Genomic DNA, 27,209 nt, shown 5'->3' with positions numbered 1-27,209 from the left:
AAAAAAAAAAAAAAGAATGGTAGTCATATAATCAGATTTATGTTATACAAGGATAATTTTGGCATCCATGTGAACGATAGATTCAAAACCAAAGACAATGTGAGCAAGGATGGATGTTAGATACATAACAGATATTCAAATAATCCACTTGAAAAATGGTCTGGGATTATTGAATTAAGCAGCTTTAGAGATCCACACAGCAGATCGGAGAGATATTTCACAGGAAAGTAACAAATAGAGAAGAGAAGGAAGTCTTGGAGCTTTGTGATTTGGTACCAAAGTAATAATAATAATAATAATAATTACATCATTAACCAAAACAAGAGTATTAAATGAAAGAGCAAATTCGGGTAGTGAAGTTTAAAGAGTTCTATGAATATTTTGGACATGTTGCATTTTAAATCCCTGTAGGACACGAAGGAGGAGTTGCCCAGCGTACAGTTCTGTATACAGCTCTGAAGCTTAGCGGAGAAAGCAAGATTTGAAAAGTAATATGGGAATTGTTGGCTTTAAGGAAGTGATTAAAGCCACAGAAGTGAAGGATGTATGACAAGTACCCTGTGTAGATATGTAGATGAAGTAGAGAAAGGGCTCAAAGATGAGACCCTGGAGAAGAGCAACTTTGTAAGGGCAATACAAAGCAAGAAAAACCAAGAACGGAAACTTAGTGAAAAGTGGCTACAATGTCAGGGTGATATATTATTATAGAATTCCTGGAGAAGATTTTGAAAGACTTTAAAGAATTAAATAGAATTAGGTCTAAAACTGGATCCGTAAATATGGAAATACGGCAGTCACTGATGGTCTCAGTGAAAGCAGTTTTTAAATTTATTTATTACATTAACAAATAATGATTGCATGTATCTATGGAATGCAACATGATCTTTTAATCTATGCATATACTGAAGAAAGATAAAGTCAGGCTAATTAGCATCTGTTAGCATCTGTTACCAATTGACTTTTCTGGAGTAAGAACGTTAAAAATTTATTCTTTTTTAATTTTTAATTATACCATACCCTAGTACTAACTGTAGTCACCATGCAGGAAAGGAATTTCTTTCCTTTCAAAGGCTGAATAGTCTTTCATTATCTATATACCACATCTTCTTTATCCACTTATCCCTTGGCTATTGTAAATAATGTTGAAATGAACATGGGAGTGCAAGTACATCTTTGACATAATAATTTCAATCCCTTGGATATGGAACCATAAGTTGATTGATGGATTATATTTTTTAATTTATTTTATTTTATTTTTAGAAATAGGGTCTTTTTTGTCACCTGAGTTGGAATGCAGCGACACGATTAGTAGCTCACCATGATTTCAAACTCTTGGGCTCAAGGGATTCTCTTGCCTCACTGCCTTCCTTTCTTCCTTTCTTTCTTCCCTACTTTCATTCTTCCTTTCTTTCTTCCTTCCTTCCTTCTTCCTTCCTTCCTTTCCTCTTTCTTTCTCTCTCTTTCTTTTTTTTTTTTCTTTTTGGTAGAGATGGGGGGTCTTATTATGTTGTCCAGGCTGGTCTTGAACTCCTGGCCTCAATCAGTCCTCAGACTTCAACCTCCTAAAATCCTGGGGTTACAAGCCTGAACCCTCACACTTGGTTAGATTATATTTTAACAATCTAGTTAGATGCTATACTTCAAGTTCCTGAAGAGGAAAAGGAGAGAAATAAATGGTTCCTCTTGGAATAGAATTTCTGATAGAAGCAAGATGATAACTAAAGTTAGAGGATGTCAGCAAAAGATTATTGAGGTTTGGAGCTTATATGCTTGCTTAAATAAAAAAGGTTCAAGTATGTTTACAAAGTGAAAGAAGGATATATAAAAGGAAGATTAGAAAACAGAGAGATAAGCAACATGGCAAAGGGAGATGGTCCCACCAACCAGTAGTCTGGGACAAGAGTATAAATGGAAATTTCAGTTTCTTCCACTTAGATGAAAGGCCATGAAAAATATTAATGCAATTATAAATAAATAAATATGTAAATAGGAGGAAAAATTGTAGAAAATTCAGTATTTCCTTTCAAGGAAGAGTGAAACCAGAGAGTGAAGAAAGCAGAACTACATAAACCCAGAGACACATGTCTTGCCATTGTGCATTTTTGGAGAGTTTCTGGAGTTGCTTCCAAACTTCACATTTGACAACATGAGCTTTAAAATTAGATATATTTTGTTCTACCATTTATTGAATGACCTTGGACAGGATTCTCTAACTATAAAATGGGGAGTAATAACATGATGTACCTTCTAGAATTCTTGTCTGAAATAAATAAGATTAAGTACTTATGCGAGCATTCAATAAATGTTACCAATCATTCTTATCATCATCATCCTTTTCATTGTAATTGCATTTTCAAGAGAGTTTAGTATTTTTGTATTCTTTCACTGCCAAATTTTAAATATCATAAATTAATGGGAAATATTTCATTTCTCTTAAGCGTAAGTAATTTAAATTCATTGGTCAAAACTTATATGGTAAAATTTAGCATCTTAATAATGAATAATTTCCTAACTGAATGACAGAGTTTACAAAGCACTTTATAACATGTTATATAATTTAATACACAGAATGACTTCTTTAATACTATTACTAACAACCACTGTTTCTCTCTTTTTAAAGATGAAGAAATTGTAACCCAATTTGTTTATTCATTTATTGAATACATAGTTCATTTACTGAATACAGATGGCTTACTCATGTGAGGTATATTAGGCACCTTGTTAAACCCTGAAGATAGCAAAAACAAACACAATTTCCCTTCATGGAACTGCAGTCTACTAGATGTGGGTAATAAGCCACTTCTAATCTGCGATTGTGAAACAACATGTGTTATAACAGCTCTGAATAAAAGTTACATGATTCTATGAAAGCATATAAGAAAGTAACAAAACCTTTTCTCAAAGTGGGAAATGTCTTCCTTGAGGAAGTTATGTTTAAGCCCAGACCCAAAGGATGAGTGGGAGTGGGTTAGTTAAAAAAGAGTAAGAGAAGTGTACCCTGGGAAGAGAGAATTTAAATAAGAATAAGTCCTGGGATAGGAACTGTGTCTAGAAAACTGGAAAAGGTCCCATGAGCCTGGAGTCCCAGGGAGAAGTGTATGGTAGAATAAAATGAACTGACATGTTAAGATGGAACTAGAAGACCATGGTAAGGACTTCTAAACAAGAGCATGTTAGACACGTTGGCCCTCATTCTAGAAGCAATGGGAAGCCACAAATGATTCTACTTCAGTGAATAGTTTGAACGTCTGTTAAAGATCACTCTGGCTTCTACATGAAGCACAGATAGGGTGAAGGAGGCAAAAGCAAAAGATGACTTTCCAGTTAGGAAACAGTGGAAGAAGTCCAGATGTCAGAGAAAGGCAGGTCACCCCAGGAAGGTGACAGTGGTGATATATAAAGAAATGGACAGAATGAAAAAACATTTAGTAGTAAAAATGATGGAATTGAATTGGGAGGGTCAATGAAGAAAAGAAGTGTCAAGGATTCCTTCTAGGTTTCTGTCTTAAGCAAATAAGTGAGAATGGAGACATTCACGAAGATGGGACACGCTAGATGACATGTACACTACATGTATTTATCTTATAGTAGCCTTTTATTTTTTACACCTAGTATGCCATGAACTCATAGGAAATAGGTTCCAGCAGCTCAGGCTCCTTTCCTTGGTACTCACAGAGTGAGCTTCTCTGGATGGAACAGGCTGGAGCTTCAGTTGAAGCCAGACGCCTTTCTCTTGGGCTTCCTTTTTTCTGACCATTTTCCTTTGGGCTTTTAAGGAAGTTATCTCAGCTCTTAGAGTGCTTGATATAATCGATATGCACATTAATCCTGTTGGGAAGAATCTTGCCCTTGTATGTTTACAACAACGCCAACAGCATGCTGAGTAAGACTGTAAACTCTTCTAGTCTTGCCATGGTAACATCTGTGGGGCATGCATTATGAACACAGTGTCTATTCCCTTTATGTCTACAATATCACTTTCTTGTAGATGCGTATATATGTGGCCAAAGGAATGACTAAAAAGTCTAGAGAACATGTATCGGGTGCCTCTTCTCTTTCCCTTGGTGTTCATCATTCTGATGAATTACTGGAAGATGATGTCTCTGGCCGAAAGGCGATATGTAAATTTTAGAAGTCTTGCTGTTCAGGTTGGCTTTGAGGTGTTCTTCAGCTGCTGAATTTACAGATCTGGAAGTTCAAAAAGAAATCTGAGCTAGAGACCCCATTTTGGAAATCATCCACAGAAGAATAGGAATTAAGTCAAGATTATAGATGGATTTCCTTAGAGACAGGGAGTATAAGGTAATTAAAAAACAGCCTTGATATTTAGATTCATAATCCTTTATTCTTTTCAGATAACCATGCTACTTTTGCATGTAATGTTTGTAGTATCTAAACACAATATTGATATGGCGCTCTCAATACACCACTGACTTCTTATCACTGACTTTTTAAACTTGTCTATAAATAAAATCAAAGTGTAATCATATGTGAGGAACAAAATCAAGAACTATTCATCAACTTTAAGTTGTAATTTTAACTCACTAATACCATGACTGTTTGTTAACTCTCAATATCTATATGTAAGTCTATAAATTATCTATCAAGAAATAGGTCTGTACAATTTCTGTGTCTCTTTAAGTCCAAGATTCATTATTATTGATAGTCCTTTTGGATTATAATTGGACAAGTGTCCCAGTCTGATTACACAAGTTTCATTGTATATTTCTGTTGATACATTTAGAAAGCTAATAAATAATATTCCCAAGCTAATCTTGTGATTTTAGGAAAGTGCATATGGTAATATCAACACAAAAAAATCAAAAGTTTTTGCTAGAATTACTATAGAAAGTCCATGGGCTTGCTGTTCTGGATATTTTTCCGTTCCAGAAATAAAAAGTCTTGGTAAAATACTTAAACTCTCAGAGTTTGAGTTTCTTCATCTGTATAAGAAGAATATTGAACTAGATCTCCAAGTTTCCTTGGGTTCTAATATTTTGAAACCATGTAAAAATCCTTGAAGGAATATGAATTATTCAGTAGGTAGAGGTTTATAATCATCTTAAAGAATCTTATTCACCACTTTGCCTAGAAAAAAATTTCTTCTGTCACATCTGATCCTTTGAGTAGTAGAAAAATAGCAAAAATGTTCATATTGATATGTTTTCTTCTAAGCTAATGCTATCAGACTCAAAACCTTTTGGAGAAACACTTCTGCATTTCTGATCAGTTTCTAATTCTAACCTGACATTGGGGCTATTAACTGTGAGTAGTAGCCTCGTGGCATATCCTACATGAATTCTTGCTGTGCTGCTCTGGAGTCCTGACATTTCCATTACATTTATATGTGATCTCAGATTTCTTTGCTTTTCAGTTTATTCAAAGTTGCTTTTTTTAAAAGGTCAACATTTGTTACATTCCATTTGGCTTTTACCTATCACTTCAACAGTTCTTTGAGTAAGACATTGTTCTTCTATGATTTTTTTTTCAAACTAGAAAAAGAAGAACAAATGAGAAAAACAATGCTATGGGGGAGAAAATAAGAAAAGAATAGAAATGATGAATAAAAAGCCACATGGAAGAAAGTAAAGGATGCATTTTTTTTTTTTTTTTTTTTTTTTTTTTTTTTTTTTTGTGGAGACAGAGTCTCACTTTATCACCCTCAGTAGCAACATCTAACCCTTGGGCCCAGGCAATTCTCTTGCCTCAGCCTCCACAGTAGCTGGGACTACAGGTGCCCACCAAAATGCCTGGCTTTTTTTCTGTTTCAGTTTGGCTGGGGCCAGGTTTGAACCCACCCACGGTATATGGGGCCAGTGCCCTATCCACTGAGCCACAGGCGCTGCCCAGAATACATTTTTCGGTTGAAATTTTATTTTATGTCTCCACTGGCCTTGTTGAAAGATCACCTAGAACCATTCCTAGAGCCCTCTGAGATGAGAGAGATTATAAGTAGTTGAGAAAAAAAGATGCATAATGACAACTTCTGAGTCTGAATGTTGGTTAGATGACTTTTGAGCCAACATGTGCCCAGGAAAGAGATAGTGAGAATACTTCTGTCTTAGAAACAGCCCACAGAGGCTGATTATTTGACTCAGGGTCCAGAAAAACAACACATCCCAAAACTGCCATACACCAGTGGTTCTAAAAGTGAGGTCTGACGTCCCCAAAATATTTACAGGTGTCACAAGGCCAGAATTATTTCCTTAATGATTCTAAGATACCATTTGTATTCATCATACTCATTCACTCCTATGTGTGGAGTGCAGTTTTCCAGGGACTTTGTGTCATACAATATTGCAACAGATTTAATGCAGAAGAAGATAAGAGAATCCAGCTGTCTTTCATTAAGACAGACATTAAGGAGATTTGCAAGAAATGTAAAACATTATTGCTAATCTCACTAAATATTCTTTGTTTTTGAAAGCATAACTATTTTTAGAACTATATTATTTATATTAACATGTAATGGGTTTATTATTGTTATTTCAAATGAATAACTACATAATTTTTATATGCCCTGGATTTATTTCCAATGTGGTAATTATTATTATTATTATTTTTATTGAATGGTAACTATGTACATTAATGCACTTCTGGGGCACAGTGTGGGGTTTTCACACACAATCCGAAACACTTCCATCAAACTGGTTAACATAGCCTTCATGTCATTTTCTTAGTTATTGTGTTAAAACGTTCACATTCTACTCTTAGAAAGATTCACTTGTACCCTTCCTTGTAAGATAAACCTCAAAAGTGATCCCTCCAATCCCCCTCCCTCCACCCATTCCCTCCTCCCCTCTCCCTCGGTAATTATTGATAGATGTAATTTCCACATAAACAAAATCTCTTTGGAGTCTTTAATAATGTTTAAGAATATAAAAGTATCCTGAGATCAATAATTAGAGAACTATTGCTGTCCAATACTAACCACTGATCAGTTATTACCTCTACCTCAAGCCAAAGAGTTACCTAAACAGTCAGCAGTCTTCCTTTCCTGCACATGTAAGCACTACCATTTCAACGTAATCCTTTGCTTGACCCTACACTTTATGTTAACCCTACATTTTTGGCAAGATATACAATTGATACTTCACTGAAGTTCCTTTGATAAATGTTTATCTTGAAGTTACTTTAATTTTACCTAATTTTGTTGTTCCGTCTGAGTTTTTAGCCACGTATCCTAAATTTCATAATAGGCAAAAACTTTTTTTACCTTACATACCTCCAAACAAGTAATGAAAATGTAATTTGAATGACTGTTATCTTTTTTATATGTCAAACCATATCTCCATTTCATGATCTATTTTCTGATTGATTACGAGGAAGTTTCTCATAAATGTAAATAAGTCCGGAGTCAAGTTGACATCAGTTTGATGAATATTCTAATAGTACTTTTGTTTTTCTCCCCGATAGAAGACATGAGGTCTGTTTCCCCATATTTCATATTCTCAGGGTTAGCAGAAATGTTTAAAAGTGTTTCATGGTTTATGATAAACAGGAATTATATGTGTATTTTTCAAGGAAATCAAATAAAGCATGATAACCTGGCTAGTGGAAAATTCAAAACAGGTTGGAGTATTTCTGTTACATCTGACATTTCAGTGTGTAAATATCACACCAAAGTCAGAGAACAAACGGGTAGCCCTTACCTACCGAGGAGCGAGCTACTGAGCATGAAATGCCAACAACTATATCCCAAAAGAATGTTTAAATAATTTCAGATAATATCGCAGGAAAGAAATGCCAGGATCTATGGAACATATTTGTCCATTGATCTAGACCTGAGTTCAGGGGCTCTGAAAAGGTATTAGACATAAATTCTCAGGAAGCCTATCAGGTTAGAGGAATATTCTAAGTCAACTAAAAAGTGGGATGCTTGCTCTTTCACACAGCAACATTCGCTCTGAAAAGGGCATAGGATGCAGAGTGTTTTTCTAGTGCTGGCAATGAGTTTGCAATTATTCATATGCATTTATGAATCAGTTGTATAAACCTTACTTTTAAAAAAGTATTTATTAATTTGTTTAGTAATTAATAAAATTTTCATATAGAAAATTTGAAAAGATTTTAAAACTAAACTTAAAAGAGCAAATTAAAGTCACCTAAGAAAATTCCATTCAGACATTCGGTATTAATATTTTGATCCTTCTCATCAGGCTGTTAATCATATCCGAATATAGCCTTAAAATAAATTCCCAAAAGTTATATTACTAGATCAAGGAATAAGCACACTTGAAAGGCTTTTTTTTTTTCTTTTTTGCACTTTAAAGCATGTTGCCATATATTGCCAGCGAGGTATGAAAGAGCCCATGTCCCAGGAACTTTAGTAATGCTGCCGGCAGCCATCCTTTTCAATGTGGCCAACTTTTCTTAAAATAGTCAAATGTGAGTTACGCTTGCATATGCTTTAATGTCAAGTTAGGCTTTAGTCACATCTCAGGATGTCTGGTGGTTAGTTTCATAGCAACCTCTCTTTCAAATCCTTCCTGAACTTCAAGTACGAGTAATGAATAAGAAGGAAACGAAGTCCTTTCCATCAAAGTACAAAAATATTCTTCCCAGCATGTACACATATTGATACTAATATATAATTTTCGTTTTGGACTATACCGCATAGGTACTATATTTCTAGCTGGTTATTTCCCTGATCCTCAGAAAAGTACAGCCACATCTCACTTTACTGAGCTTTGCCTTGCTGTGACTTTTAGATACTGCTTTCCTACAAATTGAAAGTTTGTGGAAATCTTGCTTTAAGCAAGAGTAGGGGCGTGCTTTTTCTAATAGAAAGTGTTGGCTTCATGTCTCTGTCACATTTCGGCAGTTCTTATATCAAACTTCTTCATTATGGTTATATTTGTTGTGGTGACCTGTGAAGAGTGATCTTTGGTGTTACTACTGTCATTGTTTTGGGGCGCCCCAGACCACAGTGGATGGCAAACTTAACCAACAAACATTGTGTGTGTTCAGACTGCTCCACCAACCTGCTGCTCCCCCATCTCTCTCCCTCTCCTTGGGCCTCTCTATTTCCTGAGACACATTGACATTAAAATTAAGCCAATTACTAACCCAATCCTGGCCTCTAAGTGTTCAAGTGAAAGGAAAGCTTGCACACCTCTTACCTCAAATCAAAAGGTAAAAGTGACTGAACTTATTAAGGAAGGCACATCAAAAGCTGAGGTAGACCAAAAGCCTGACCTCTTTACCACACAGTTAGCCAAGTTGTGAATGCAAAGGAAGAGTTCTTGAAGGAGATTAGAAGTGCTACCCCAGTGAGGACATGAATGATAAGAAAGTAGGACAGGCTCCTTGCTGATGTGGAGAAAGTTTGAGGGATCTGGATAGAAAATTGACCCAGCCACAACAGGTTCAAGCTTAACGCAGAGCAAGGTCCTAATACTTTGCCAGTGTATGAAAGCCGAGAGAGGTGAGGAAGCTGCAGAAGGAAAGTTGGAAGCTAGAAGAGGTTGATTTGTGAAGCTTAAGGAACGATGCCATCTCCATAACTTAAAAATGCAAAGTGAAGCAGCAGGTGTTGCTGTACAAATTGCAGCAAGTTTTCCAGAAGATCTAGCTAAGATTGCTGATGAAGGTGTATACAACACCTTATGAATCAATGTAAACCAGACTGCCTTTTATTGGAATAAGATGCCATAGCTAGAGAGGAGAAGTAGAGATGTGGCTTTAAACCTTTGAAGGACGGGCTGACTCTCTTTTAGGGGCTAATGAACTTGAGGACTTTAATTGGAACCCAATGCTCATTTACTATTCTACACATCCTAGGGGTTTTCAGAACTATGCTAAACCTACCCTGTCTGTGCTATATACATAAATGAAATCAGAAAGCCTGAATTACATCACATCTGTTTACAGCATGGTTTACTGAATATATTAAGCCTACTATTGGTACTTACTGCACAGAAAAAAGAAATTTTCTTTTAAAGTATTCCACAGCTCAATGACCATGCATCTAGTCACCCAGGAGCTCTGATGGAAATGTATAAGGAATTTCATGTTGCTTTCATGACTGATAACACAGCATCTATGTTTAAGCCCAAGAACCAAGGAATAATTTTGACTTTTAAGTCTTACTGCTTAAGGAAATATGTTTCTTAAGGCTATAGTTGTCATAGATATTGATTCTTCTGATGGATATAGGCAAAGTAAATAATAAGTCTTCAGGAAAAGATTCATCATTCTTGATGGTGTTAAGAACAGTTGTGATCCATGAGAAGAAGTCAAGAGGTCAACATTAACAACAGCTTAGAAGAAGTTGATTCTAACCCTTATTTATGACTTTCAGAGCTTCAAGACCTCAGTAGTGGAAGGAACTGTAGATGTGATGGAAATAGCAAAAGAACTACAGTCATAGGTGGGCTTAAAGATGTGACTGAATGTCTGTATCTCTTGATAAAATTTGATGAGGAGTTGCTTCTGTGGATGCCCAAAAGATTGTTTTCTTGAGATGAAATCTTTTCCTGCAGAGATGCTGTGAGTGCTGGTGAATTGACAACAGAGGATGTAGATTTCTTACACATAAACTTAGTTGATAAAGCAGCAAGAGGGTTTGAGAGGATCAACTCCAATTTTGAAAGAAGTTCTACTGTGGTTAAAATGTTGGCTCGGCGCCTGTGGCTCAAGTGGCAAAGGCGCCAGCCACATACACCTAAGGTGGCGGGTTCGAATCCAGCCCAGGCCTGCCAAACAACAATGATGGCTGCAACCAAAAATAGCCAGGCATTGTGGTGGGCGCCTGTAATCCCAGTGACTAGGGAGACAGAGGCAGGAGACTCGCTTGAGCTCAGGAGTTGGAGGTTGCTGTGAGCTGTGATGCCACAGCACTCTACCCAGGGAACAGCTTGAGGCTCTGTCTCAAAAAAATAAATAAATAAAAATAAAATAAAATGTTATCATCACGTGCTATAGAGAAATCTTTTGTGAAAAAATATTGCAAACTTTACTATTGTCTTATTTTAAGAAATTAGCAAACCCAACCCAACCTTCAGCAGCCACTAGCATCAAGGCAAGACTCTCAACTAGTCAAAAGGCTAGGACTCCCTAAAGGCTCAGATGCTTTTTAGCATTTTTAACAATATTTTTAATTAAGGTTTTATAATTAATTTTTAGACAATTCTATTGCATACTTAATAGACTATGGTATAATGTAAATGTAACTTTTTATATACTGGGAAACCAAAATATTTGTGTGACTTGTTTTATTGTGATAGTCACTTGATTGCAATGGCGTGGCACCAAACTTACAACGTCTGTGAGGTATGCCTTAACATTCTTCTTTTCTGTTACCTTCAGATTTGCTTTTCCTCTTGCCTTTTGGGCAAAGGAGAAAAAACATCTTGAATTTATATGAGTGGTGTTTGTTAAATTAAACCTCTTGTGATCAATGTAAACTCTCTCAGAATGAAGGGGGAAATAAAATTGACTCCATAGTGATCATTAGTATCATCATGATCAATGCATTTTTATTTACAACCCACCATATATAGAGAATGGTGCTAAATCCTAGAAATAAATGAGGAGCTAGAACAGGCCTTATCCTCAGTTGATTTCTTTAGAGGTCGATAATTGAAAACACATATATTAATAAAAACAAAAGTATTTGTTGTATTAATAAAAATGAATGTACATTTTTCATTCGTTCTTTACAAGGTTTTTGTTCTCAGTCCTTATGTTAATATTGTTATTGTCATTAAATTTAGCCTTTTTAATTCTGTGAAGGCAAAAGTGGAAACCTAATATACACATGGATAAGTAAGAAAAAAAAATAAAAACGAAAAGACAAATTCTAACAAACATACCCTAAGTACCCAGCGGGAGTCAAGTGGTATCTGATTTAACCAGTGGTCAGTTAAGCATCAATGTATACTAACTAACAGTCCCTCTAAGACTTCAAACTGTTCTCAAACTGACCTTGATGTCTGTAAGCTTCAGACAAATGGTTTAGTGATGAAGAGCAATAAATTAGACTCAATCACATTTAGTCAGGAGAATTTAAAGTATTTGTGCTAAAACAAGCTCATCAGCTTCTAGCTTTGCATTTTTATTGTCCCCTGTCTATTCTCCATCGGTGCATGATGTTATGCTGAGATCTTCTGACCTTTGCAATACTTCATGAGATGTGTCTGGACTTAAGTTCTCACTGGGTCTTGTTGCTGGAATGTTCAAAGGGGGAGAGATATTGCAAATGTACTTGCAGGTCAGAAATAAGAGTGTTGAGTGACTACCTTTGGAAGTGAAATTATTTTTGCAATTAAAATACTCAGTTTAAAAGACATAAAAAGTAACTTATTTAGCATTCCATTACAAGCTGCTGCAAAGAACAGTTGAGTCGAGAAATGTATTTTTTTTTTAGCAGCACAATATTCATTTCACCTTTCAGTAGCCTGATACGCTAGGAAAAAAAAAAAAAGAAAAGAAAAGAGTTGGACATCAGAGACCTTAAAGTTTTATGACCTCCATAATCCCAGGAGACCATCTTTGCAGCCCTCTCCTGACTGTGAAGGTTGAAAGCATTCAGTTAATTCCCTACAAAAGGAATTTGGAGTTACATTTATTTGCTTATTCATTTCTTAGTTTGCAAAATGAGTTAGTATAACTACTTCCTTCAAGTATTAAACTGTGCCTGGTAATTTTTTCTAAAAGCTTATTTATTTAAAATTAATAGTTTTTGCCCAAACCCTAGTGATATCTAATCAGTCGACTCAAAGTGTGAAGATTATGTGAAAGCAGCATGGTGCCAAAGTGAGTTCCAAGTGCTTCTTACGAACTTTGAGATAACTGAATCTAATTCTTTTGATGGGGCAAGAAAATGACTATCTGAGGAGCCCATCTGAGAGCAAATATTTGGAAATGTTAAATATATTCACAAACTTATTTTGATAACAAATATTTATTAAATGCCTGCTGGGTGCCAAATCTTACAACGGTCATACACAATCCAAAAATGAATAAGGCAAGAGTTACCTCAAGAATTTCACAAGTTAGTAAGATTTAGCCTTATTAAATTTTTGTGTGTGTATTTATTTAGACTCCTGAAATTTATTTTTCTGGTTTTTCTTAAGAACTGGCCAACACTGGTTTAAATATATTAGATCCTATTTTTAATGATATAAACTGTCAGATACCCAGCTGATAATGATGTATTTAACAAGTACAGGCTAAATAGGAAAGTGAAGATTTCCAAATTATTTTTGGATAAGATTTTAGATAACTCATAATTCACATCTTATGATTAAGAAAAAGCTGTCATGACTCTTACTTAAAACCGTGTTTCCAAATTCTAGTTGAAAGGGACTTCTTTTCTATATTCTATGCCTTCTACATGAAAAACTATTGGTGCTAATGATTATCTTAATTGATTGTGGAATTATTATTTACCTTGTGTTCTGCAGGTAGAAGTCATCCTCTGTTCTTGACATGCTTCATGCATTATTCCTTATCATTAGCAGCTTAATGGACATATTTACTGTGTATTAGTTTTCCAGACCAAGAAATTCGTAAAGTGGCAGTTGGACAACTAGACCGCCTCTTGAATGATGAACTACTGGAATACCTCCCACAGCTAGTTCAGGTAAGAACACAGTGTTGCTCAGGAATCCAGGATTTTAACTAATAATTGTCTTAAAAGTTCTGAATGAATCATCAGTAGGTAGAGTACCTGAAAGTGATATTGCAATTTGGCCAGCCAACAGGCTAAATTATAGCTCATAGGTCAACACGGATAATGAAGACATTCTCTAACCAAAACTGATGCAAGTACAAAAAGGTATAAAAAATGATTTCATGTATTAAGCACAACGTGGAAAAATTAGAAATGCTTGTGATGAAATCTTTTCATTCACGTATGTAAAGAAATAAAAATTAATAAAACAAATGCTCTATACAAAACAATTATGTGCTAGGTAGGTCTTCATGATTTAGCAGTTTCGTTCCTTTCCCTTAGAGCAGTGGTTCTCAACCTTCCTAATGCTGCAGCCCTTTAATACAGTTCTTGTGGGTCGCAACCCACAGGTTGAGAATCGCTGCCTTAGAGGATTATAATATTGATCATAAATCTTATAAGAGTAATTTCTAACACCCAAATTTTGGCACAGAATAGTACCTTTTAGGGAAATTAAATATCATGATGTTATAGAAATTTTAAAAAATAACATAACCTGGAAGTATAAGCAAAAACTGATTTATTCTGAATATGATGAAAGGTAATGACCCTGTATATGGCTGAATATGCTAAAATTGTGGGGCTTACGTTTTGTTTTGTTTTAATTCAGCTGTTTTCTTATCTAAAAGATCAAATCGTAGTTGCAAGCTGTTTTAAATGGCAGGTGCCTCAGGTTTGGTACAGAACGGGAGACTCTAAGAAGGATGGGCATCTGTCTGAAGTCATTCTAAGTAGAGAGAGCTAGTTTATAAACAGCTGCACCTTAAGTACTATCCGATCTGTCTATCAATCCTTGTAGGAGGACTTCCCTACACTTATCAGTAAAGTGAAAATTATGCCTAATCTGACTTGTAGAATCGTTCCTTATCTCATGACTCATGGGTATGGACAACACGTTATCTCTATCCCACCTCAAAAAAGTTAAGTAATGTAGAACCTCCAGAGCTGACCAGCACCCCACTTTGATCACCTCCTTAAATTAACCTAATTTTCATGGACCCAACATCCATGTTTAAGTACCAGCATAGTAGGCTTAATTCTTTAAGTTGACCACCTCCATATGTTGACTAGTATGTTACAGTCCCTAGGGATTGGGTGGTCAACTTGCAGAGATTCTACTATATACATAAAAGTTTGTAGATATGAATTTCATTCAAAAACCTCAGTCTGAGTCAGTACACTTGGCCCCAGAAGTATCCCAGAGAGCTGTATTTCTGCAAATCTAAAATGAAGTGCACACAGAATTAACAGCAAATATACAGAAGGTAAAATCAGATAAAGTTACAACTATATTCTAATTAAAAATGAAAATTATAAAATGTTTTGAGATGGAAAGAAATGTATAATGTGACTAGAAAATAAATAAAAATTGGAAGAAATTTGCAAACATGCATTGTAGAGTTTGCCCTCAGTCTTCTGTGCTTCATCCTGACTTGAAACATTCCAACACAAAAATTCTTAATCCTTTTGATTATTTTCTGAAATCATGTTGTTTTGTTATATTCTCATGTTAGAATTATACAGGCCATTTTAAAGCACTGAGAAAAGACTCTAAGAGCTTACCAAAAATAGGAAATACGGTTCATAAGGTTTAAGTCAAATAAGACACAAACCCAGAAGTTACTGCAAACCACTTCTTAATAATGTGGTGTATAACAGAAAAATTGCCCACGTTCTACATGGTGAGGAAGGATTTGCGGGGTGGGGATTGTACCAGTAGATAGGGTAAAACAGGAAGTTTGGAACAAGGGAAGCAATTCAAGAGCACCAAATAGTTACCAGGCTCAAGAAGAAACAATGGAGCTGACATCTAAAAAGACAATCGTAGAAGCAAACTCTGAAACATACCTCCTGCTCATGTGCCCTTAAGATATGCTCAATTTTAGGGCATAAATAAAACCCACGACCTAGTCGGCCTGGCATTAGAAAGTGAGTGGAAGAAGGTCACAGGCTCAGTATGTGACAGTGCACATTATGGTCTTTGCACCTTCAGACACCACGAGGAATTTGGGGAAATTTACTGAAATCATCTTTAAATGGTTTATTGAACGACCGAAGATAAACATTTTGCCTGTCAATCTGGGATGAGCATTTTTACAAAGAGAACTGGGTTTAATCTCACATGTTCAGAGTCCATGATGATGTTGGCAACTCAGGTCCAGACTTCTCCCAGGGTAGTCCCAGCAGAGGTCTGAATTAATTCCCTGAAGATATTAGGGGCTACCATGACTGTCTGTGTTTTCTACCAGGTCAGGTTTCCTAGAAAACCTAAGGAGTCATTCACGGTGGCAACTGGGAAAGGATGATGTCAGTAACAATCAGTTTTGAAACTCTAAGCAAAGCTTCAGGTCTGCAGGTTAATCCTGATTCACTAGTTGGTGGTTGCACACTAGAGTGTGCATTGAGCTCCAAATGGGAAGATAGATCATTTTCCTAGTAATACCATTTTTAAAATCCAAGGACATTGTTCATATCAATTTTTGTGCCAGGATTCCCCCTCAGGCCACAGTTGAACTCCACCAACTATCAGCTCCCGTTTATTATCCTGTGATTATAAAGCACAAACAAGAAAAGGAAGCAAAATGGCACAAACTCAAATTATGTATCGTGTGTGTTCTGTATTATTAGTTATGTACCAGCTAATGAAGCCATTCAGACATTATTATTGGCATTTTGTTAAAATGTGCAAGCTATTTTCCCTGTACTTCCTCAAACCTATTAAGTCCTTCTGTATTCTGCTATAATTTTGACACTGAGGGGGAATAAAAGAGTCATTATGTCTCTTACTTCAGGCTGTCAAGTTCGAGTGGAACCTTGAAAGTCCATTAGTGCAACTCCTTCTTCACCGCTCATTGCAAAGCATCCAGATTGCCCACAGTCTTTACTGGTAAGATGAACTAAAACAGGTTAGGATGCTTATTTTTTTTTTAATTATTAACCTTCCTGTAGAATAGCTTTAGAAAAAGTAGAAGACTTCTTTACTTTGTAACTGATACAAATTGTGAGTTAAAATTAAGCTAATTTCAAGTCTTTGTGAAAATTATTGTCACTTAAGAGAATCATTTGTCATTTACAAAAATTTTCTTTTGCAACATTGTCACTGTTAAACAGCAAGTTAAATTCAAATTGGAATTTTAAATCTTTATGATACCTTTCTTGTTGCTTTTCCCTGACAAGCCATTTGTATATCTACTCTGTAAAGATTTCAGTATAATATCTAGTTATAAGACTGAATGTTTTGAAAGAACATGTGCTTTGAAACTACTTTCTGTGCAATATGAATTGTAAACAATGGAATCTGATGGCCACATTATACTTTTTCTGTTGAAAATTCCTAGAGCAGTAAACTTTTCCCAAAGCATAAATGCGGAATATTATTAATGGAGAAAAAGACTTATAGAGGAGATATCAAATTTTCTCTTATCATGATGTATTCCTAATCTTATTCAACATGGTGTTCTTTGCATGCTATTTTTCCTACATTTTTTAAATTAACAAACCTCATAGATTCAATTTTTTTTTTTCTGAGACAGAGTCTAACTCTGTTGCACTTGGGTTGAGTGCCATGGCATCATCATGGTTCATAGCAACCTCACACTGTTAGGCTAAAGAGATCCTCATGCCTCAGCTTCCTGAGTAGCTGGGACTATAGCACCCATCACAACGCCCAGCTAATTTTTCTATTTTTAGTAGAAGTGGAGTCTCATTCTTGCTCAGGTGAGTCTCGACCTCCTGAGCTCCAGTAATCCACCAACTTCAGCTTCCCAGAGTGGTGGGATTATAGGTGTGAACCACCAGGCTCAGCTTATAGATTCAATTTCTGTTTCATAGCACAAAATTCTAACACTTCCAAGTGTCCATGACCTAAGGGCAAAATTATATCTATCTTTAAAAAAAATTTTTTCTAGAAGATATGTCACCTGACAGAAATGTCAGAAAATTACCTGACACTACAGAATGTTATTGTATGTAGATTTACATAAAAGAGAGATGTGTTTTGCATGGATATGCTGTGTTAATTCAACTAATGAGATATTCATACACTTTCCTTTCTTGGGAGAGTTCTGCTTTCTGTTGCTTGGTGAAAGTAATTATAAGGGACAGATTTTCAGGATAATAATTTATATCTCCCTGCCTGTGAATTTCTGCAATACCTAGTTTCTTTTCCTCTTTTCTAGCCTTTCTAAAGTATTTATTTTCTCTGATTTTTTAAAATTTCAAAATACTAATGAGGTATACGTGTATTTGTTTCTTGGATAGCATTCCTAATGCTTTGCTCACCCAAATAGTGTTCATTGTAGGCTTTGGCCACACCCCTTCTAGGCCCTCCTTTGTGGAGCCAGTGATTTTTACTTCTTTCTATGTCTATGTATGCACATCAATTCGTTCTAAATTATTAGAGAATATATGTGGTGTTTGTTTTCCCATTCTTGAGATACTTCACTATGGATAATGGTCTCCAGTTGCATCCAAATTACTGCAAAGGACATTAATTCATTTCTTTTTATGGCTGAGAAGTACTCCATGGTATATGTACCACATATGGTTAGTCCACTCATGAATTGATGGTCACTTGGGTTGATTCCAGATCTTTGCCACTCTGAATTAGGCTGCAAGAAATATTCAAATGCAAGTATCTTTTTGATTAAATGACTCCTTTTCCTTTGGGTAGATACTCAGTGGTGGGATTGCTGGATCAAATGGGGAGTCTCCTTTCAGTTCAAGAAATCTCTAGACTGTTTCCCATAGAGGTTGTCCTAATTCGCAGGCCCCTCTACAGCGTGCCTTTAGCCCTGCATCCGTACCGGATTCTATTGTTTTTGGACTTTTTAATAATAGCCACTCTAACAACGGAAGGTGATACCTAATTTTGGTTTTAATTTTCATTTCCCTGGTGATTAGTGACTTTGAGAATTTTTTCAGTTTTTTTGCCATTTGTCTATCTTCTTTAGAAAAGTTTCTGTTCATGTCTTTTGCACACTTTTTAGTATTTTTTTCTTTCTGATTTATTTGACTTCTTTGTAGACTCTGGATATTTCCCTTTATCAGATGTACAGTTTGTGAATGTGTTTTCCCCTTGTATAGGCTGTCTATTTCCTTTGTTGTACAGAAGCTTTTTAATTTAATCCAGTCCCATTTATATACTTTTGTTGTCCCTGTGATTGCATTTGGAATCTTAGTAATAAATTATTTGCCTAGGCTGATACACATATGTAGATAATTTTTTCCTACATTTTCTTCTAGAATTGCCATGGTTTCATGCCTTACATTTAAGTCTTTTATCCACCTTGATTGTGAGTGGTGAGAAATAGGGGTCTTGTTTCATTCTTCTGCATGTTGCTATCTAATTGTCTCAGCACTGTTATTATTATTATTATTTTTTGAGACAGAGTCTCACTATGTCCCTCTCAGTAGAGTGCTGTCACACTACCTCAACTCTTGGGTTTAAGTGATTCTCTTGCTTCAGCCTTCCACATAATTGGGACTACAGGCTCCCACCACAATGCCCAGCTATTTTTTTGTTGCAGTTGTCCTTGTTGTTCAGCTGGCCTGGTATAGGTTCGAACCTGCCAGCCTCGGTGCATGTGGCTGGCACCATAACCACTGTGCTATGGGTGCTGAGCCACACTGTTGTCTATTAAATAGAGCTTCCTTCCACCCTCCACCAAAGTGTATGCTGTTGTTTGTTTTGCCGAAGATCAGTGGGTTGTAGGTTGATGGTTTTATATCTGAGTTCTCTGTTCTGTTCCATTGGTCTGTGTCTTTGTTTTTGTAAAAATACCATGCTGTTTTGGTTACTATTGCCTCATAGTATAGTTTGAAGTCAGCTAACATGATAACTCCAGATTTGTTCTTTTTGCTTAATGTTGCTTTGGCTACAGACTCTCTTTTAGTTTCAGACAAAGCATAAAATTATTTTTTCTAGATATGTAAAATATGACGTTGGTGTTTTGATGGGGCTTGCACGGATCTGTAAATCAGTTTGGGTAATGTGAACATTTTAATGGTGTTGATTCTACCAATCCATGAGCACGATGTGTTTTTCCATTTGTTCGTGTCATCAGTGATTTCTTTCTTCCGTCTTTCATATTCTCTTTGTGAAGTCTTTCACCTCCTTTTAAAAGTATATTCTTAGGTGTTTTATTTTCTTTGTAGCTATGGTGAATGGTATTAAGGCTTTGATTTGACTCTCAGTGTGACAGTTACTGGTGTGAGGGAATGCTACTGATTTTTGTATACTGATTTTGTAACCTGAGACTTTAGTGACTTTCTTTATCAATTCCGGGATTCTCTTGGTGGAGTTTTTGGGATTTTCTAGAAATAAGATCATATTGTCAGTAAAAAGCAATAGTTTAAATTCCTCATTCTCAAATGGACACCCTTTATTCCTTTCTCTTGTCTGACTACACTGCCTAGTATTTCCAGTACAATGTTGAACACAAATGCTGACAGTTGGCACCCTTACATTGTTCTAGTTCTGAGGGAGAATGCTTCCAATTTTTCTCCATTTGGTATGATATTCTCATATATGGCTTTTGCATATATAATTTAGAGGTATGTTTCTTTTAGGCCTTGTTTGTTGAAGGTTTTCAGTTGTGAAAGGGTCATGGATTTTGTTGTATGTTTTTTCTACATCTGTTGAGATGATTGTATGGTCTTTTTTTGTTACTATTTCTGTGGTGAATCACATTTCTTGATATATGGATGTTGAACTATCATTGCATCTCTGAGATGAAGCTTCCTTGGCAGTGGTGGAATATTTTTTTGACATGATGTTGAATTCAGTTTGCTAGCTTTTAGTGAGCATCTTTGCATATATATTCATAGAGGATTTTGGTCTATAGTTTTTTGTTGTTGTTGTTGTTGTTGTTGTTGTGTCAATTCCTGGCTTTGGTATCAAGGTGATACTGGCTTTGTAGAATGAGTTTTGGAGGATTCCATTCTTCTTGATATTATGGAAAAATTTCTGCCTTATGAGTACCAGCTCACCTTTGTAGGTTTGATAGAATTTGGCTGTGAATCTACCTGGTACAGGGCTTTTTTTGTTGGTAGATTTTTTAAATTAATACTTTAATCTTACAGTTTGTTATTTTTCTATTACAGAGCTCTTTTTCTTCCTGATCAAATATTGCAAGGTATATGTTTTCAGGAATTTGTCCTCTCTTTTCAGTGGGGTATTCAGACCATTAATATTGGGTGATAGAACTGATAATTGGGTGCTGGTCTGTTCATCATGTTGGGTAGTACATTATTGTTATTCCCCCTCCCCCCATGCTATTGTTTTATATGATTTTTGAGCTTTAGTTTTGGATGATTTTACACTCATGGGTATCTATTGTATTGATCCATATATAAAGCAGTTCTGAGTGTTTCCTCAGGAAAAGTCAGGTCATGATAAATTCCCTCTATGTTTTCTTATCTGGAAAAGTCTGTGTTTCTAATACATATATGAAACTTAATTTTGAAGGATACAAAATTCTAGGCTAACAGCTGCTCTATTTGAGAAGGCTGAAGATGGGGCCCCAATTCCTTCTGGCTTATAAGGTCTTTGCTAAGAGGTCTGCAGTTAGCATGATAAGTTTGCCTTTGTAAGTTACTTGATGTTTTCACTTCATGGCTCACAGAAGTTCTTCCTTTGTGTTGACTTTGGCCAGTCTGATGAACATACATCTTGGATGATCCGTCTTTACAGTGAATCTGCCAGATGTTTGTTGAGCTTCTTGTCTGAATATCTAAGTCACTAGCAAGACTGGCAAGTTTTCCACAATTATTTCTTCAAATAGGTTTTCCAGATGTTGTGCTTTTTCTTCTTCACCCTCAGGGTGATTTTTAAAAATTGATTAGGGATACCTATGATTCTTATATGTAGTTGCTTTATATAATTTCATATTTCCTGTAGGCTTTGTTTGTTCCTTATCATTTTTGTCCTTTATTTTTGACTGAGATAATTCTAGAAAGTTGCCTTTAAATTCTCAAATACTTTTCTCTACTAAGTCTAATCTATTCTTAATTCTTTTCATTATGTTTTATATTTGCATAAAATAATTTTTATTTCCAGTAGTTCTATTTTTTTTCACAGTTTTTGGCTGGGGCCGGGTTTGAACCCACCACCTCCAGTATATGGGGCTAGTGCCCTACTCCTTTGAGCTATAGGCACTGCCTAAGTTCTGTTTTTTTTAATGTGTCTATCTCTTTAGTAAATTTTTCTTTCATTTCCTGAACTGTTTTTCTGATTTCCATTTTCTCTTGGATTTCCTTAAGCCTCCTTAGAATTCCTCCTTGGAATTCTTTATCTGTCATTTCAATATTTTTATTTTGGTTAGGATCTATTGCTGGAGAGTTGGTGTGCCCCTGTGGGAGTGTCCTTTCACTCTACGTTTTCATATTTCCAGAGTTCTTATGCTAATTCCTTCTCATCTATAGCAGCCATCACTTCTTATTTTTAAATTTTCTTTCATTTAGATGGGGCTTCCCCTCCCTCATTCTTGAGGGTGTGTCCATAGCATATATTAGATAAGAATTTTTAGATTTGCTTGAGGATAAGTTGGGGGCTAGATTCTAATGTGGTGTTTTCTCTTTTGTTAGTTATTTGTAGGCCATAGCAGCAGTGCAATATGTGTGTAGGCAGATTCCCTGTCTCTTGTTGATGAGGGAAGATGGAGGTTGGCATCTTTTTTCTTTTCCTAACCCTATGGCCTTCTTAATAGTGTGAATCGTATTAGGATGCCCAGTTTAATCTTTAAGACAGAAAGTGGTGCTGTGGGTAAGAATCTGTCACATCCTGTATGATTGAGTCAATAAATGCTGTAAAGGGCTGTATAAATTGTCCTCCCTGCTGGTAGGTGGTGTTTTATGGAAAGACACAGCTTACCTAAAGTCCCTCAAGACACAAACTCAAACACAGAGGCAGTGACTGGTGCCCTGAAGCTCCAAGGGACTCTATTTTTTACCACAGCAGAGATGGGTGGAGTAGTGAGCCTGCGTGGTGCTATGCCATGTGGGTCTGCTTTCAGGCTCCATAAATCCAGGAGAAAGAGCTGTCTTGGCAAGGTTGTGGGTCCACTCTGAGGCCACAGGGGTAAGCCTTCAGGGAGGGGCAGAAGCAGCCGCACCAAGTGAGAAACTCTGCTATGGTGGAGGGGCTATCTAGCTGTCAGGAGTGGGTTTTGCTCCTCTCTTCACTCCCTTGCCACAAGGTTTCCTTCCAGCATCTGGCCACAGGCAGGAGCTCAACCCAGCCCTCAACCCAGCCAAACTCCTCCATGATGGTGCTTTTGGTTTAAAGCTTCTCTATCTAAGATGCTGCCCTGGACTGAAATCACAGCCTTCCTATGCTTATATGTGTGGGTTGGGAGGGTGGCAGGGGGCTCCATGATTGCACTGAAGCTCAAACCCATGCTAAACTGTCCTCTCAGTTCTACCCACACAGGTTTGCTCCCCTCCTGAGATTAGTCCACAAATCTCCCCCTCCATGCCTGCAAACATCAAGATCAAGTACTGGGGTATGGGATCTGACATGCAGACATGTCACCAGGTCATCTTATGCCCCTTTTCCAGAAAGCAACATGCTCAGTTATCCAAACTCTAAGATCACCAAGAGCTTGTGACCCACCAGCCCCTATGGCTCCTGCAGACTGGGTCAGAGTTGGGAAATATTTGTGTGGGAATTAGTGAGATGACAAGCAAGAGGCTGAATCTCCCCAGGGCAGACAAAAGCTTATAATGGGTGGAAAAGTAGTATGAAATCTGTTTCTCAGCTTGGGTCTGTGGTGACAGGAAGCAACTCCAAGAGGTCTAGAAGCCTGGTGCTTTATCTACATGAAACTCCCAATTCACTGCTGGTAACAACTTTTAGGCTCATGAGGGTAGAAAAGCTGTCCAGCAGCTTGGGAGCCTGCTGACTGCCAGAAATGTAAGGGAAGAAAAAGTCACCACCAACAACCACTCCATGTTCTGCCAGGCGCCTAGCCTCTTGGGAGTTGATCTGTGCCAATATCTTGCTCCTTCTTGTTCTGTTCCATAACTTCTTCCTTTGGGAACTCTGGTAGTTCTGACACTTTTCCCTCAGAATTATACCTAATCTATGTGTAATTTTTTTGTTCATTTTAAAATCTAAGAAATTTTCCTTCTTTCTGAGACAATCTGATAGTCAATGTCTTTGGTCAGCCATCTCTCTCCCTTCATGTATATCTATCTTTTTTCCCTTATCTATGTATAAGAGACATCCTTTGGTTGCTTTACTTGCTAATTAAAAACATTAATTTTAGAAATACAGCAGGTCAATATCATTTTGGAGTATCATGTTTTTCTGCTTCCAGAAATGTTACTCATATTGGTATTCTCTAACAAAGGAGAGACACGAGGAATTCATCAGGAACTAATGTTTGATTTGCTGCCCAGTTTCATTGTAACTGCCCAATTTAAAAAAGCAGAACATTTCCTCTGATATATTACTATAATAAGTATCAGTTACATTGACTGGCACTGAGCCCTTCACTCAAACAGATACTTATCAAGACTCTGAATGGATCTTAGACTCTTCAGTTTTCAAAAAGCTACTATGGTACTAAGGGAAGTTAAGTGGATACACTTTGTGGTATTTTGTCATACTAAAGCCATTAAATTCAGTGTTCATATCCCTTAAATCTTTATTCCCTTTTTACATGCATTATTACAATATTTAAAGCATATTTAAAAAGTAGCATGGCTAGACAACAATCTTGATTTTAATATTTCCACCAAAATATAAAACACAAGTCTACAAAGTATTTTAAAAGATAATTCTTTAAAAGACATATTAAAAATAGAATAAAATATGAAAGATTTATCCTAAGTGATTAATGACTGTTGGAATACTTATGCTACCTTATTAAGTTCTCCATCTGCTAAAATGCTATGAAAGGTGGAGTCATTTGAAAGACAACAAGGAGTGCAATGAAGGTTGTAAATCACTGTCATATGTGCAAGTTCATATAAATAGAATTATTTCACTCTTGTCAAAGGGATTGGGAGCAAAACCTTTCTATGTATAATTCTAACCTTGATGGAAAAACACAATAGTAGGGCCTATTTCTCTTCTCCCTGATTCGAGAAGAGAGGTGAACTAGAAAGAAGGGGAAAGAATGTAAATTATAAATGGTCTGCTTATTTTTGAGGATTCTGTTTGTAAGAATATGAAAAAAGGGACATGAAAACAAAAAGGGAGACTTTAAAATACATGCTTTTAAAACAAATATAAAGAAAGAATCAGGCAACATGCACTCAGCATGAGATGTTATTTATATTTAAAACATATCTCAGAGTTAAAAATAGCTGATGCCTAGCATCATGTTTAGAGAGTACAAAATGTTTGAGTTAAAACTGTAAAAATGCAGCTCCACTCTCTTATAATTGACTAAAAAAATTCTTTTCTTCAAAAAATAATCAAATTAATACCCTATAACAACAACAACAAGAAAAACACTAGAATCCATCAGTCATCAGTTTAATGATTTTTTTTCACATGGATAAGTTACTACAGAACAACTTTAAGAAAAGATATTATAGAACAATCTTCCTCAATATGTTGTCCTGCTCACCCAGGTATTGAAGTCTTCTGGATATTCCTTATTTCTCACAAATAGCTCTTCCCACTTTCCTACTTCCCCCCATGACTGTCACTAATCAGAGAGGTGCCTGGCCAGATACTGAGCTTTCAGTAAATAAGATCAAAATGAAAACCATATTGACTACTTGGTATCACTGTGGATAGACTTTCTGAGTTGGGAAATTGACGAGGTTACTATGAGTCTCTTCCATTAGAAGGGTGAATACAGGACGGTAGTCCATATTTTACAAGGGAAGCTAGTCCCTATTTAACAAGAAGCTTTGTATATGGAAGGGTTAAAAGATTTACCTCCCTATTTCCACCCTAAAAAGTGGCTGTAAATAAGAATCATTATATTTTGGGCTCCTACCTAGGAGGCCTCTCTCCTCATGATACAAATAATTAATTATATTGAAAGAAGCTTAAACTCAGTGCCCCTTTCCATTTTGGATAAGAAACACTTTAAATGCTAGTGAAATATTGACTTGGATGGTGCACACCCCCCCCCCAATATGTCCATAACCCCAGAAGCCTGAGAATGTGATCTTATTTAGAAAAAGTATCTTTAAAGGTGGAATTAAGTTAAAGACCTTGAGATTAGATCACCCTGGTTTATCAGGATGGGCCCTGAATCCCATGGTAAGTGACCTTCTGAGAGGCAGAAGAGAAGACACACAGAGAGAAAGCAGTGATGTGAAGATGGAGGTGTTAACTGGAGTGATGCAGCCCCAAGCTGAAGAATGCCTAGGGCCACCAAAAGTTGGAAGAAGCAAGGAAGATTTCTCCTCTAGAGTTTTGGGAAGGAGCATAGCCTTGCTAACACCTTGATCTTAAACTTCTTGTGTCTAGAACTATAAGAATAAATTTCACTGTTTAAGCCACCAATTTGTTATGTAGGCCACAGGAAATTATTCAAAGGACTTTATGAAGGTCCCTCACTAGATTGGCTGTCATGTCACACCATCCAGCTTTCCCTGACCCTCTCCCCAGCCACCCTTGGAGAATGAGTACTAACTGTTTCCACATCATGTCCTGGGTGCATTGTGCCCAACTGCATGGCAATTGCATCATGTTCTCCACCATAGTAATCCTGCCACTGTGTCTGAAACTCAGTAGCTACTCAATGTTTTTAAAATTATGAAGCTATGGAAATGCATTTAAAGTCAACACCGTTTCCACACACTTCCAATGTTTTCAGCCCTGGACATGTCATGGTGCTCATGGAATATGAAATTACTGGTTTGCCTGCATCGTGTTAGCAGGCACTGCTGGTGTGAGAGCCCAGCTGCTGCTCTTACTGCTGACTGACTACTGCCATTCTTCCAGAACTATCTTACAACTGCCTGGCCTGGGAGTGGGCAATTTCCAGGGTACAATTCACATTCCAGAGCTTCCTCACTGATCCCATTAAGGTTAGACTTCACCTTGTAAAATCCTTCAAAGTGTGGGGACGTTGCAAGCTATGTCAGTGCGGGAATTTTCTTGTTTGTTTTATTTACTGTTGTATAACAAGAACCTAGTATTTGGCACTTTATGGATATTCAAGAAATCACTATTGAATGAATAAATAGAATTAAGTTGCCTGGACCCAGCTGCGCGCATGCAGACTTGGGCCAGAAGGGGGCAGAAGAGAGCTTCAGAGGTCAAACAAGAGCTGGCTGGGCTAGAGCATGTCCAGGAAATTGACCTGCCGGTGAAGTCACTAGTGAAGTTGAAACTGGAGAAGAGGAGCATGTGAGGAGAACAGGGAATAACCAAGCCAGGAAGTAGCGCCAAAGAACAAGTTGACACAGCCATGTCTGCTGGACCACTTGGGAAAACCGCAGAATGAATTAAGTCAGTGTTGTCTCCGGCACTACAAGGCATCTTCGAGTATCCTGTGAATTTTAAAGTGCTACCCATAAAATTGAGATGATGCAAAATCTGCCCGTTCATTTTTTTTTT

General features: G+C 36.6%; 1 protein-coding gene across 1 annotated transcript in view; it reads left to right on the top strand.

The window, feature by feature from the left end:
• Positions 1-27,209, top strand: part of PIK3C2G (phosphatidylinositol-4-phosphate 3-kinase catalytic subunit type 2 gamma) — a 372,023-nt gene that overhangs the window by 140,861 nt on the left and 203,953 nt on the right. The window contains exons 13-15 of the mRNA XM_023508742.1: positions 3,989-4,121; positions 13,503-13,588; positions 16,471-16,565. Coding sequence (XP_023364510.1) covers positions 3,989-4,121; positions 13,503-13,588; positions 16,471-16,565 — 314 coding nt within the window. The remainder of the gene's footprint in view (positions 1-3,988; positions 4,122-13,502; positions 13,589-16,470; positions 16,566-27,209) is intronic.

The sequence above is a fragment of the Otolemur garnettii genome, unplaced genomic scaffold (genome assembly GCF_000181295.1).
Source record: "Otolemur garnettii isolate 467f Iridium unplaced genomic scaffold, OtoGar3 scaffold00271, whole genome shotgun sequence".
NCBI classification, from domain to species: domain Eukaryota; kingdom Metazoa; phylum Chordata; class Mammalia; order Primates; family Galagidae; genus Otolemur; species Otolemur garnettii.
Note: the sequence above shows the minus strand (reverse complement) of the source record. Positions and strands in the feature narration are given on the sequence as shown.